Source organism: Nuphar pumila, chromosome 13 (assembly GCF_984573655.1).
Source record: "Nuphar pumila chromosome 13, dmNupPumi1.hap1.1, whole genome shotgun sequence".
Lineage (NCBI taxonomy): Eukaryota > Viridiplantae > Streptophyta > Magnoliopsida > Nymphaeales > Nymphaeaceae > Nuphar > Nuphar pumila.
The window spans coordinates 85421995-85436595 of record NC_143261.1 but is presented as its reverse complement, the minus strand read 5'-3'; the positions used below and the strand labels follow the sequence as shown (position 1 = coordinate 85436595).

The following is a 14601-nucleotide window of genomic DNA, read 5'->3' as shown; positions in this document are numbered from 1 at the left end:
GTGTGTGGGACAACATAATTTAAACTTGGATGCCTATCTACGGTAACTGTCAATACTCGTCTCTCTATAAACTTCATCGAAGTATGTGAATTTGTGTTTTAATACCTTTAAAAACCATGTTCATGAATCATTGGACTCCCCGTCATCAGATGATCCAAATAGATGGGAAGCATCTTTAAGGACTCTTCGAATGAGAACATATAATACAACCTTTGTGTGTTCCCGTACACGCCGTGCTTGTGTGTAAGTAACCTCTACGCCTTCTTCACGATTGATGTCATTCATGATTTCTTTTATAATTATCTTCAGATTATCGTGTATGTGTTTGTGAATAACACTTGAAATCTATTTAGAAGGCACTTTCTCTACTATAAAGTTGTCCAACGATCTATCACATGTATGCTCGCTATCATACCTCCTCACTTGAAATAAACCTTCTCTGCATACCTTTATGCAATAGATCTTCCAGAAGCAATCAACATATGACAATGACTCTGTTATTGCAGCTCTTTAAGAATTTTGTTATATAGTTATTCCTGATAGCATGATTTTTCAAAAACTCGCAACAGTGGTGGAGATCATTAAACTTTTTGCCCAAAGTAATTTTTCGATCATTTGGGTTTGTTGTTAGCCATTGGAATTATTCACAATCATTAAGTCATTCATTACGCAAATTTTCATACAAATCAAATGTCTATGCTTCAATGATTTGTAATTGCTCTTCATTGTATGAAAACTCACTGAACAAGAAGCAAGAGTTCACATTCTGAAATGTTTAGATAGGAAAGTCGATTACAAGGATGATACCGTAACCTTCTTGAAATCCAGGAATCACCGCAAGAGTTTTACAGAGAAGTTCTTTGCAAACATAAAAGAAAAGAAGAAACCCTCAAACAAAAATGAATATATATATATATATATGTGACAAAATCATAAATATTAAAAAAAACACATAATAAAAAAACACAAAAATTTAAGTAGGATATTTATGATTTTGTTGGTTCCCTTTAAGTGAAGTTTAACTAAAAAAATTATGTGATTTTAGAAAGTATATGCCAAAAAGTAAAATATTTATGAGAAGTGTTTCACAAATATATTTATGCAAAATATTGATGTATATATGAAATAATAGGTTATTTACAATTTTAGTGATTTAAGTTTCACTCAAAATTTGTAAAATCAATATAAAAAACCTATGAAACTAAATTTAAGTAAGAGTTAGGCCTAATCGACGAAGGATTCAATTTTATCGCAATAAAGCCTCAATTCACAATTGCGAAGGATAAAAGAATCCTAACGATATCGAATATTTGCACTTTTGAACATCATGAGAATATTAAAAATTGCAAGGTTTTTAGAAAATACAGTGCAGTCATTTTTGGCTTGCAATTTTGGTTTGATAAATAAGCCCAACAAACCAAATAGAGGGTATTCAAGATTGGTTCATTTTGTGGTGAGTTGAGCCAAGCTTGAGCTCATGGCAACTTCAAGTTAAACGAGCAACACTAGGGCTGGCTTATTTATAAAAAGAAGTCTTTTCCAAAGTCAAAATTAATAAAATTTAGATTCTAAACCTTTTGACCTAATCAATCAATGCTCTTTACAAAATAAACACATTATTTCAAAGTTACAAGGCCCTACTCAATAGGATTTGAACTTTATACTTATTGCTTGCAAGTCAAACACTTCAAAGATCCAGATCCTATGATATAAAACATATATACAATGAAAAATGATCATATTATAAGCCAAAAATGACATATTTTCCAAAATGCCCTACGATTTTCAAAATCTGCCGGATGTCCAAATTCACAAATTTTGTACAGTTACTCTTCGCAGAAGCAAATTTTCTCTCAAATATCCAAATATAGGAATTTCCTCACACATTTGAGAATATTCTCATACTTGTGCCCCTTATGCGATTTTACTAAAAAGAAGCTTGCACATTTTGGGGGCATTAAAAAAAATCGAAAAAGCTGAAAACCCAATTTAGCATGTTTCATTTAGCATGAATGTACGAGAGAGAGAGAGACCACATTTTTTTTCTGCATGCTTATTTCAACAAGTCTTTAAAGCATACCAGAATTTGCAGAAAAGTCTGTTATAAAAAATAAGTATATTTTTCAATCAATCATGCAAAGATGATTCCCAACTAAACAACTGACAAAGGAGATGAGCATAAAACACCACTTGTTGGAAGTTAAAGAGTGTCAATTCCTAAGGAGAAGATTTTTCTTTTCATCTGCCAAAGAAAATCCTGTTGACAACATGGACGGGCAAGGCATAAGCTGGATCAATGGCTTTCAGTCCTGGGTACTCCAACAAGGAAAGACCTGCACATGTAGACAGCCAGCCAAAGTGAGCAGAGGAAAAGTAGCATATGGAGTCATATCAAGCAATGGATACACCCATCTTTTATCTTTTGAAGCACAAAACAATTAGTGAATCCCCATCTTAGATTGACCAGTACACTTAATATTTTTCAGGGCATGCAGCGATGCACGTGTGTGCATGTGCGTGCATGCATGAATGTTTCCAAAATGAAAACAAATAGCATGCGAGTCATCAATGGATACACCTACCCTTCCAAAGTATCTTGAATCGACCATTACACGCACCCTGGTCGAGTTTGCATACGCATGCCACGCGTGACTTGTGCAATTACACACACATGAACAATGCATACACGCATGATGCACACAGGCACACTGTAGCATTAACAAACATTGCAGAAAAACATGTGGCTGGAGCAAGTGTAATGAGAGGGCCTAGGTAGGCTGTATTGGGTGTGCATCATCATAGGCGCATCTCTGAAACAAGAGCTGTCTATATCCCTCTCTTATGATGCCATCAATCTAGAGAATGTCATCAGAAAAAAGAGTGGGGTCCATCCAAGTGATAGGCAGGGGTTAATTTTTGAGCTCGCCCAACGTCTAAGGCTGTGCTCTTCAGTGCAAGCATGCAGAGAGAGAGAGAGAGAGAGAGAGAGAGAGAGAGAGAGAGAGAGAGCCTGCTACTCCAAAAAAGGTGTGGAAGACATCAACAGCATCATCTGGCCTGTCCGAAATTCCACCGTTCTCATTGTCCTACATCACCAACAGTAGCAGTGTGAATTATTAGTATGGAATAGACCAGCACATAAAAAAGGACACATCTTAGCGTTTGAGGCATCAATAGTTTTCCTCCTTTCAGATACTGTATGATTACCGTGGATTCGATTGATAATCACCACCCATTAACCATACACATGTATGCTGTTTTTGTGAATACTGCATTACAGCAACTTTTAAATTCAGAAACCTACTTATTTCCGAGCATGATTGACAAGTGAATATGCACAACCAATTTTATATGATCAAAGACAAAAGGTTGGGTTTGTTTACCATCACCATGGAGGAATTAAAGAAAAAAATGACCAGAAGTGATAATAAAGTTTGAGATACTATTTGAACTGAAATCAAATTCCAGAAGCACAAGAAGAAAGATTCCCTATTTTGTTGAGCATACTTGATGAGTGAATATGCACAATCATTATATACAATTGAAACAAAAGGTTGGGTTTGTTTACAGCCAAAGCCATGGAGGAATTAAAGGAAAAAAATGTCTTGGAATTCTAGTATTGTTTGACATTATTTGAACAGATCAAATTTCAGAATCACAGGAAGCCAACACTGCAAAAAAACGAATCTAACCTGAGAAATATGTGTTAATAGCACACACACACACACACACACAGGTCACCTGACAATCTAAGATGAACCTTGTAAGCATAGCCTTGTCTATCCAGTGGACTTTGTCCATCATAGTCAGACTAGAAAGGACCCACCAAGAGTAGCAAACCTGAAATATTGACAAAATATTAGTGAGATAAGTGCTCTAGAATTCTGTACTTTCAGTAAAAGCTCTAGTTTACACAACAGACATCAGCAAGCTTTTCTGGCCTCCCATTAAGACCCCCATTCTTCATCACTTGCCGCTCACATAACCACCATCCAAGCAGGTCCTTATCAATGTGATCCATGGCACCAACTATAGCAAGAGCACCCACGCAACAGAAAACTGCAGCAAGATCAGCATAATTCAAACAAAAGCCTTTCCTTGAAAAAGAAGAAAATGCAAGTATCATGTACTTTTGACTACTATTTCCAAATTTAATTGCACACAGTATAAAATCTTCATTTTCTATCTATTATATTTAACTAGATAATCGGGCCCGCCCAAATGGCTGGGCCTTATAAGATAACTCAAATGGTAAAAAATGCTTTACATCAAATACATTTATCAAGGTTGAAAGCAAAAATAATGAGAATTCTAAACATATTTGATCATTTTAAAACATTATAAAGTAGTTTATGTATATCTCTATTAAACATAAAGAATAATGAACGAGTCACAACTCCCTGCACATTGCTTGTGTGATGCAAATTGAAGAGGATTCATGCCTCGGCCACATCCAACCACAACCAGAACATGCAGAAGTTTTAACAAACTGGAGCGTTGAGCATAGAATTTTTCAATATGGCAAGAGAATAACTGACCAAGAATGATCACTGAGGGAAAAATAGTGGATTATTCATGTATGCAAAAAACAATCATACAAGTAATATGCATTTCTCATCTCGGGAACATACCACTCTACATATGGTTGGAAGCTGTCACACAGACTCGTTAAAAAGGTCTCTACACCTGCGTCGACGTGACACAATGTTGGTACAAAAAATATTAAATTTTTTTGCACCGGGTGCAGTCGACCCGCACCCAGGGTTATATTTGTCCAAAATGGACACAGACAACTTTGACCAAGTCCATTTTGGTCCAATTAACAAAATGAAATTTGGAGGCCCGGGGGGGGGGGGGGGGGGGGGCATCCTCTTCTGATGATGGTGACAGCGACAACAAAGGCGGCGAGGTGAAATAGATACCTCTCTCTCTGTTCCTCCTCCTTGTTATGTCTTTATTCTTCTTCCATCTCCGCCTTCTCCTCTTCTTCCTCTCTTTCTTCTTCTTCTTTCTCTCCCTCTCTTTCTTCTTCTTCTTCTTCCTTCTTCTCCTCATCTTCCTCTCTTTCTTCTTCCTTCTCCTCCTCCCTCCGCTGCCTCCTCTCTTTCGCCTTCTTATTCCTTCTCCTCCTCCTTTCCCTTTCTCCTCCTCATGAATTTATGCATGATGAATTGATAATATGATAATTGTTTTTATTTCATTAGTGTTAACTTAAAATTGTTAAAAATTATATTTATTTATATATATACCCTCCCCGCACCCAATTTTTTTTTAAAGTGCCGCATCCGCACCTGCATCTATGTGACATAGGTTGGAAGAGATTTCTCTCTTTGGATGACGTTAACTAACCAAAGGACTTGACAATTATGCATGAGAATGGCCAAATCCATGCATAAATATTTTTATGGCCAAATAGGGGTTATGGATGGAGTCAGCCAACTTCATAAATATCTAAAGTTTCCTCATTTTATGGCTATTAAGATAGAGGAGAAAGACATTTTGGCGAGAGAGAGTTTCATTTTATGGTCATTCAGAAGGGGAGAAAAAGACGTGAAAAGAGAAAGCAACTGTAAATAGCTGTTAAAATATATGTAATACCTATATTTATATATATATATATATATATATATATATATATATATATATATATATAAATATAGTTCTCATTCACTACCCGATAAGGGGTAGTTTTGTAATCTCGCTCAATAGGGGCATTTTAGACTTTTTCCTTTTCTTCTTTTTTCCCTTTTTCTTTTTCTATTTTTTCCTTTTTCTTTTTTGTCTTTTTTTTTATTTCTTTTTTGTGCATTTAATGCACAGCCATTGGGGGCCCCAACAAAGAGTCGTTGGGCCCCCAATGGTCACAATTGTGACCGTTGGGAGCCCAACGACTCCTTGTTGGGACTCCCAATGGTCCCTCTCTCTTGCTTTTCTCTAACTCTCCCTCACTCCTCTCTTGCCTATAAATAAGTGGGGTCTCCCCCTTTGTAAGGTGTGGCTTCTTCAAGCCCTTTTGTGCATTTATAAGATTTTATGCTTTCTAGCCATTATTGGCTTTTGTGTATGTCCTCTTTTGGACTTGTTCTTTGATTTCTATGTGTGAATGTCCATTGTAGGACATACATTTCTTTTCCGCATATTTCATTACATGGTATCAGAGCCTTGGTTGTGCTCTTGATTCATATTGCTAGTTGTCTTGTTTTATCTCTCTTTGTTTGTCCTCCATTCTTGATTATATAATGGAAGGAGAACAAAAGATTGATCTCTCCTTCAAGCTCAATGGTACTAACTACATGATGTGGGCCGCCGCCATGGAGAACAACCTCAAAGGTAAAAAGCTTTGGGGATACGTTATGGGCACCATTAGGGAACCTCAACTTCAACTTACGAAAATTGATGGTGATCAAGAAAAAGCTCTAGAAGGAAATGCTCGTATGAAAGCTATTGAAGATCACCAATCCAAGGTAGAAGATTGGGAAAGTAAGCATGCAAAAATTCTTGCATGGTTCATGAACAACGTGGAGTTAAAGATTTGCGCCAACATTGCTAAATTCCGCCTAGCAAATGAAGCATGGTTCTTTATGAAAGGTATGTATACCCAAAAAGACCTTGCTCGTCAATTCTTCATCCAAGAAAAAATTTGTACCATTAAGCAAGGTGAAATGAGTGTAAGAGATTACTATAGCACTCTTGGCCCTTTGTGGGATGAGCTATCCCTTCTTGAACCCAAATGGGTATCAAGTGAAGATGTTGAAATGAGGAGAGAACAAATGGAGAAATAACACTTTTTTCAATTTTTACATGGGCTTAGGCCCGAATATGAACAAGTTAGGTCCTCCCTCCTTCATAGATCCAAACCACTTTCATTGGAAGATGCCATCGCCGAAATATGCCAAGAAGAAACACGTCTTGGCATGATTAAAGGAGGAGATGAAGTTCTTGCCGTGTCTAAACCCGGCAATCACATGAAAGCATATAAGCCTCCACACTTTGGGAGGCAAAATAACTATAATGGCAATTATAGGAAAGCCATTTGCCATCATTGTCAAGAACCGGGTCATATAAGACCTAATTGTCCAAAGATAAATGAACCTCCAAAAGGTAAAGTTGCTATTATTGAAGAAATCCCACAAAAGAAGGAGGAGACAATGAAAGGGAAAGAGTCCTTCTCCCTTGCTCAACTATCCGAAGCACTACAAATTCTACTCAAGTCGCCATCAACTTCGGGAGCCGCCATTGCCTCTTCTTCTCCTCCAGGTACGCCTTCTTGGATCCTTGACTCTGGAGCATCTTTTCATATGACCCCTATTGAAAATGGACTATCCAATGTATGTAGCAACTCCAAAAATTCCTTTGTTTCCACCGCCGATGGTACCTCTTTACAAGTTAAAAGTTTTGGAACCTTAGATTTTTCAAAAGATTTTTTTGTGCCAAATGTAAGAGTAGTACCTCAACTTAATTTAAATCTTTTATCGGTCTCCCAAATATGTGATCATGGATGTGAAATCTCCTTCTCAACCAAGGATTGTTCTATACAGGATCTCCAGTCCGGGAAGCGGATTGGGCAAGGCCATAGGAGGGGAGATCTCTACTACATGACCCACTTGAAACTTCCTACTAACTCATTTTGTAATCATGTCCAAGATAAAAATATAGAAACTTGGCATCAAAGACTTCGACATCCAAGCTTCTCAAAAATGTACTCCTTTCCCTTTGGAAAGAAATTTTGTAATGAGAAACATTTTGTTTGCAAGAGTTGTATTTTTGGAAAAATGAAATCCACCCCATTTCCAAAGAGAACATTTGTGTCAAAAAGACCCTTTGAATTAGTTCATTCGGATGTTTGGGGTCCTTCTCCGGTCATATCAAAAGGAGAATACTCATATTATGTTACTTTCATTGATGATTTCACTCGATATGTGTGGATCTATTTTCTCAATCTAAAATCCGAAGTTTTTAACTTTTTTAAAAAATTTCATATGATTGTCAAAAATCAATTTTCAACTAATATCTTCATTCTTCGATCCGACTCCGGTGAAGAATATCTATCAAATGAATTTCAAGAATATTTGGAAACCAATGGAATTTGTCATCAAAGGTCATGTCCTAGGACTCCCCAACAAAACGGTCTAGCCGAAAGAAAGCATAGACACATCTTGGAAACCACTAGGACTCTTCTTATTTCCAAAGAAATTCCAAAATGCTATTGGGCCGAAGCCGCCTTAACCTCCACTTACTTGATAAATAGAATGATATCCTCATCCCTACAAAATATATCTCCATATGAAAAACTTTTTGAAAGAACACCCGATTTTAATAGATTAAGAATTTTTGGGTATAAGTGCTTTGTCCTTACACATAAAAGAGATAAGTTATCTCCCAAGGCTATCGAATGTGTGTTCTTAGGATACGGAGAAAATCAAAAGGGTTTTAGGTGCTTCGATCCCAAAAGCAACAAACTATATGTATCCAAAGATGTTACATTTTTAGAAAATGAGAACGGTTTTGAGAAAAATAAAGATATTGATGAAAGCGAATATGTTTTCTTATTTGATCTTCTCTCTCAAGAAGATGTGACTCCTCACCAAGAGGATGTTCCTAATGATTTAGAGGATACTCCTCTTAGTAATGTTGAAAACGCAAGTAATGATGTTGAAAATAGGTCCATTCAAACCTATGCTAGGCGTGGTCAAGAAACACCCATTAGCGCTTTAGAAAAATATTCTCAAAATTCCAACATAGAAGAAACCTCTTTAAGGAGATCTAGCCGGATGCCTAATAGGTTTGTTTCCTATGAGTCCCTAACACCTAAATATAGGGCATGCCTAATTGCATTACACTCTTATCATGAACTGTCACACTATAATGAAGCCAAAAACATTCCTCAATGGGTTGAAGCCATGAAACTTGAACTTAGTGCCCTTGAAAAGGCTAAAACTTGGGAAATAACCTCATTACCCACTGGAAAGAAGTCTATTGGATGTAGATGGGTCTTCAAAATTAAAACTAAAAGTGATGGGTCATTAGAACGTTATAAAGCTAGGTTGGTAGCCAAAGGATATGCTCAAGAGTACGGAATAGACTATGAAGAAACCTTTGCTCCCGTAGCTAGAATGACTAGTGTTAGGACTCTTATTGCGGTTGCATCCGTTAAAAAATGGCCTATATATCAATTGGATGTTAAGAATGCTTTTCTTAATGGCGAACTAAGTGAAGAGGTCTATATGGATCCTCCACCAGGAGTATTTATTGGTGAAAACAAAATTCTTAAACTAAAAAAGGCACTATATGGGTTAAAACAAGCTCCGAAAGCTTGGCATGACAGATTTAGTACTGTAATGACTAGCTTAAATTTTTGTTCATGTTATACTGACACTGCGTTATTTGTGAAAAGTGCAGGGTCCTCTGTAGTTATTCTACTTCTATATGTTGATGATATGATCATCACTGGAAGTGATGAGCAAGGAATCCATGATATTAAGAAAATTCTAAAAGAAAATTTTGACATGTTTGACCTTGGTTTCTTAAGATATTTTCTAGGTATTGAAGTTGCATATTCACCTCGAGGGTACATCCTCTCTCAGATGAAACTTGCTGCTGACATCTGTGCCAAGTCTGGAATTTCGGATGATAAGAAGGCAGAAACCCATGAGGTTATCAATGCAAAGCTGAGACTGGAAGATGGGACACTTCTTGAGAATCCTACTCTCTACCGTCAACTCGTTGGGTCTCTGACATACTTATCCATCACTCGGCCAGACATAGCTCATGCAGTTCACTCTGTCAGTCAGTTTCAACATGCACCTACAACTGTGCACATGAGTGCAGTCTTAAGAATTGTCAGATATATTAAAAACACCATAACTAAGGGGGTTTTTCTTTCCTCTTCATCATCCCTTGATTTAATTGTTTATACAGATGCTGATTGGGGAGGATATCTCAATGATAGAGTCTCAACCACTGGTTTTTGTATTTTCCTAGGTGACTCTATGATTTCTTGGAGATGCAAGAAGCAGCATAAAGTATCATTGTCCTCAACTGAAGCGGAATATCGTGCAATGGTCACTACAACCATGGAGCTTGTGTGGCTTAGAAGTCTCCTCTGTGATATGGGCATCGTCATCTCAATTCCTTCGAAAATGTGTTGCGATAACAAGAGTGTTATCTATATTGCAAGCAACCACACCTTCCATGAGCGTACTAAACACATTGAGATGGATTGCCACTATGTTCGAGATGAATACCTAAAAGGAACCATAGCACTGCCCTATATCACATCCGAGTACCAGTTGGCGGATTTTTTCACCAAAGCTCTTGCTGCTCCTCGTTTCATGTTTCTTCTCAACAAGCTTTCTGTTGTATCCCCGTAAAGCTTGAGGGAGGGTGTTAAAATATATGTAATACCTATATTTATATATATATATATAAATATAGTTCTCATTCACTACCCGATAAGGGGTAGTTTTGTAATCTCGCCCAATAGGGGCATTTTAGACTTTTTCCTTTTCTTCTTTTTTTCCTTTTTCTTTTTCTATTTTTTCCTTTTTCTTTTTTGTCTTTTTTTTATTTCTTTTTTGTGCATTTAATGCACAGCCATTGGGGGCCCCAACAAAGAGTCGTTGGGCCCCCAACGGTCACAATTGTGACCGTTGGGAGCCCAACGACTCCTTGTTGGGACTCCCAATGGTCCCTCTCTCTTGTTTTTCTCTAACTCTCCCTCACTCCTCTCTTGCCTATAAATAAGTGGGGTCTCCCCTTTTGTAAGGTGTGGCTTCTTCAAGCCCTTTTGTGCATTTATAAGATTTTATGCTTTCTAGCCATTATTGGCTTTTGTGTATGTCCTCTTTTGGACTTGTTCTTTGATTTCTATGTGTGAATGTCCATTGTAGGACATACATTTCTTTTCCGCATATTTCATTACAATAGCAACTCATTAAATTTTGAAAAATTACAATGTGCCATGTAAGACTTCCTTTTCTATAAAAACTTTATGCAAAGGCCCATACAAATTTTTAATTATATTCTCAATTCACATGATGAGAATGTCAATTAATAAAAAGTTATAAAGCACACAATTTTTTGCACTTTATACCCTTGCTTTATAATATTTAGGAAGAATGTGAAACCAAAAGAAACATCACAACAAGAAGAAAAGAAGAGATCAACTTTCTAAACGCAAGAGTGATAGCAGCTTGGCACCACCCCGAGGATTTCCCGTATTTTATTGTATTTTTTGTTTGGGGCTGGTTTGGATATCTCTCTCAATAGGATATTATGGATCTGAAGATCCAAGTGGGTGTATGAGATATTAGGGAATACTGAGGGGGGTATAAAAGTCTAACAAGGTCAACAAGGGTAGCTTGGGCATCATTTGAAATGTAAGAGGGCAACAACATCCTTTTTCCTTTTTTCAAAGCCCACCAGGGGCTTAAAAGTATTTTGGTATGGCTTAATGCCTCCAAAGGCAGTTTGGTCAGTTTCTCAGGCTCAACGCCCCACCCTAGCGGTGATCACACACCTCGGTTGAGGAGAGAATCCCTCTGGCAGTAAATTCCAGAGTGAAAATGTCTAGAGGTGTTGAAACAATATTGTAGGTAAGAGAATTTTGGATTTTAATACAATTGAGTCTTTTCTCAATTTGGGCCTATTAGTTTTTAGTAGGAATTAGCTCTTCCATGGAAGCAGTGTTATTGAAAGCGCACATCGCCTCAAGGCGAGGGCCTTCATGCCTTAAGGCGCATGTATAAAGCGCAAAAGCCATGAGGCGTGCGCCTCATACACCTTGAGGCGTGCCTCAAGGTGAGGCGCACACACCTTAAAATTTTAGTCAAATGAGGGGTCAAAGTCCCCAATTTACCAAAAATTAGGGTTTAAAAAAAAGGGCCCCGACCCTAATTAGGGTCGGGGGCCCTAATTCATATCTTTTTTCAGGCAGTCTCTCTCTCTCTCTCTCTCTCTCTCTCTCTCTCTCTCTCTCTCTCTCTCTCTCACACACACACACACACACACACACACAACATCGCTCTCGGCTACGCAAGCTTCTTCATTTAGGTAATGCTCTTTCTCTCTTCATTTACAAATTTTTTTTTCTGTTATTTATTTTTCTGTCATTTAGTTTTCTATCATTTAGATATGAAAGAAATTTGTATATATTTTTCTTTTCTATTGTTTTTCTGTGCGAAATAGAAATCTGCAGTTCGGTTGAGTTCTACTCTCCTTTAGCGTTAAATTTTGGGCTGGTATATAACATGAAATAGATAGAATTTATGGTGTACAACATGCATTGTACATACATGTATATGTATGTGTGTCTATGTCACATGGGTGCGGGTGCGACACAGGTGCGGCGCGATTTAAAAAATTTTGGACACTGGGACTCGGCTATATATATATATATATATATATATATATATATATATATATATATATATATATATATATATATATATATATATATATATAAAGTGCAAAGACACAGCACAGTCACAGTCTGTGACTGTGCAGCCCCCTCCCCCCCCCCAAAGAATTTTTTTTTTAAATTCTGTAGCCCAGAAAATTTTAAAAAAAAATCAAAAAAATGGACCAAAATGACCCTGGGTGCGTTGACCACACCCATGGTCGGGTTGACCGAGTCCGAGCTGCACCCGTGTCGGTGCGTGTCGACGCGGGTGCGTCGACCTTGGAGCCGAGTCTGTGTGACATAGATGTGTGTCTATGTGTGTGTGTGCATGCATGCATGTCTGTATTGGCAGACATGCAAACATTTGCATGTGGGATCATACATAGATATTATATACCACACTCACCAATAGCCTAAATCTTCTTAAACCTTAATGTGATCTTTGTTAACTTAGTCTATGTTAAAAACTTGGTATAACATAATGATTATTTGTGAATGTCTGAGTTGTTAGTTTGGCTTTGTTGTTGGTCATAATGTTTATTCTACAACATTTCTTAGATACTTACGTAGATCAAGTTGTTGCATTAATGTTACTTTTACATGTTAATCTCATACTTTTTCAGTATTTATTTGAGATTTTTTATTTTTGTTGGTTGTTGCTTCATCAATAAAGTATTTTTTATTTATTTGTAATATTAGAAATTTTTTATAGTTTTTTTAAGTTTTCAAAAAAAAATTGAGGCTTACGCTTTACGCCTCGCCTCAGATTTTGGTGGAGCGCCTCGCTACGCCTCAACGCTTTTCACAACACTGCTTGGAAGAGATTTGGCTTCCTTAGAATAATTTCAAAGGAAATACCTCACCTTCCCCACTTTCCAAAGGTGTAGACCCCCATTCCTAAATCTCTCTCTCCGTCCCTCTCTCTTTCTCATTCATGTCTCCCCTAATCTCTCTCTCTCTCTCTCTCTCTCTCTCTCTCTCTCTCTCTCTCTAACCAGGGTTTTAAAACTCGCCGAGTCAACTCGGTGACTCGGCGAGGCCCTCCAACGAGTCAACCCGGCAAGGTAAACTCGTTTTGCGAAAACTCGGCCTGACTCGGGCGAGTTTTGGGCACTTTTTTCTTTTTTCATTTTTCAAAGGCTATGGGCAATTTTTTCACATGTAAGTGTTCATTTTTCAAAGAACAAATAGCATAATAACAATAGGCTTACCAACTTAATATAAAATCACAAAATTATTAAAAGTCCATCAAATTTAACATGTCCATCAATTATTCCTTTTGGTAGCTCCAGGTAAGGAATCAAACCCAGTACCCCTCAATGAACATAAAGTGAATCCACTAATCCAGCTAACATAATTGATCCCTCATGCAACCATCTCTGCAACACTGACTTTGTTTGCATATTGATACTGCATACTAGGTGGTTGAAACTTGAAACACAAGATGAAAGTCATCGTTATTCTTCTATATCCCCCATCAGATCCCACTTGAAGTGGCTCCTGTCAAAACTCCAAATCCTCCTCCTAAAGGGTTTGAGTTTATTTCTTTCATTAAAAGTTCACCACGCCACTACTTACAAAGAACTATATAAGTACATAGGTACATAGAGAAAATGTCCATAAGGAAACTTTGTTGTTGTGACACCTACACAATAGTTGGCAGCCTGTTCAAAACCAACAGCATAAAATGCCCACATTTATCTATATAATATATATACATCACAGCATTCTCATTATCCAAAGCTTATATGCATTTATGTGCAGATATATAAGGCATGGTCCAATCAACTCTACATCAGACAGACACTTACAAATATCAAGATAAAGTTCAATGTTCCCAAAATTTTGCAAGGATTTTCTGAGGCCCTGCAACACAACAGCTATGTCCATATATTCAGGGTGTAAACCATGATCGAGCATGGCTATTAAAGTTCTTGAAGCTAGTAATTAAGTCATTCTTTATATATTGTCTTGAAAGACTTGTTCCTGCTTGTGTAGTTTCTTTAGTAAATGTGAGATTTGAATTAAGAGCAGTTTTACTTGATATTATTTTACTTATTAATCAATTAAACTAGTAATTAAGTCATTCTACAAACCTTTATATGTTTAAATGACAATTTATATATTGACTTTCTTTTAAAATCAAAAGTTAACAAAACCCGGTCCGAGTCACCGAGTTGACCCGCCGAGTCACGAGTCAA

The 14601-nt window shown here is 37.2% G+C and overlaps 1 protein-coding gene across 5 annotated transcripts in view; it reads right to left on the bottom strand.

Moving 5' to 3' along the window:
* Window positions 1-2229: 2229 nt before the first annotated feature.
* Window positions 2230-14601, bottom strand: part of LOC149818966 (geranylgeranyl transferase type-2 subunit beta 1-like) — a 37985-nt gene continuing 25613 nt past the window's right edge. For 3 of the 5 annotated variants that reach the window (XM_089983998.1, XM_089983999.1, XM_089984001.1), the window contains 4 exons: window positions 3923-4059; window positions 3742-3840; window positions 3011-3086; window positions 2230-2333 (listed from right to left, as the gene is read on the bottom strand). In XM_089983998.1, the coding sequence (XP_089840124.1) occupies window positions 2239-2333; window positions 3011-3086; window positions 3742-3840; window positions 3923-4059 (407 nt within the window). In that variant the 3' untranslated portion in view covers window positions 2230-2238. The remainder of the gene's footprint in view (window positions 2334-3010; window positions 3087-3741; window positions 3841-3922; window positions 4060-14601) is intronic. The other 2 variants (XM_089984000.1, XM_089983997.1) reach the window with 1 other exon arrangement.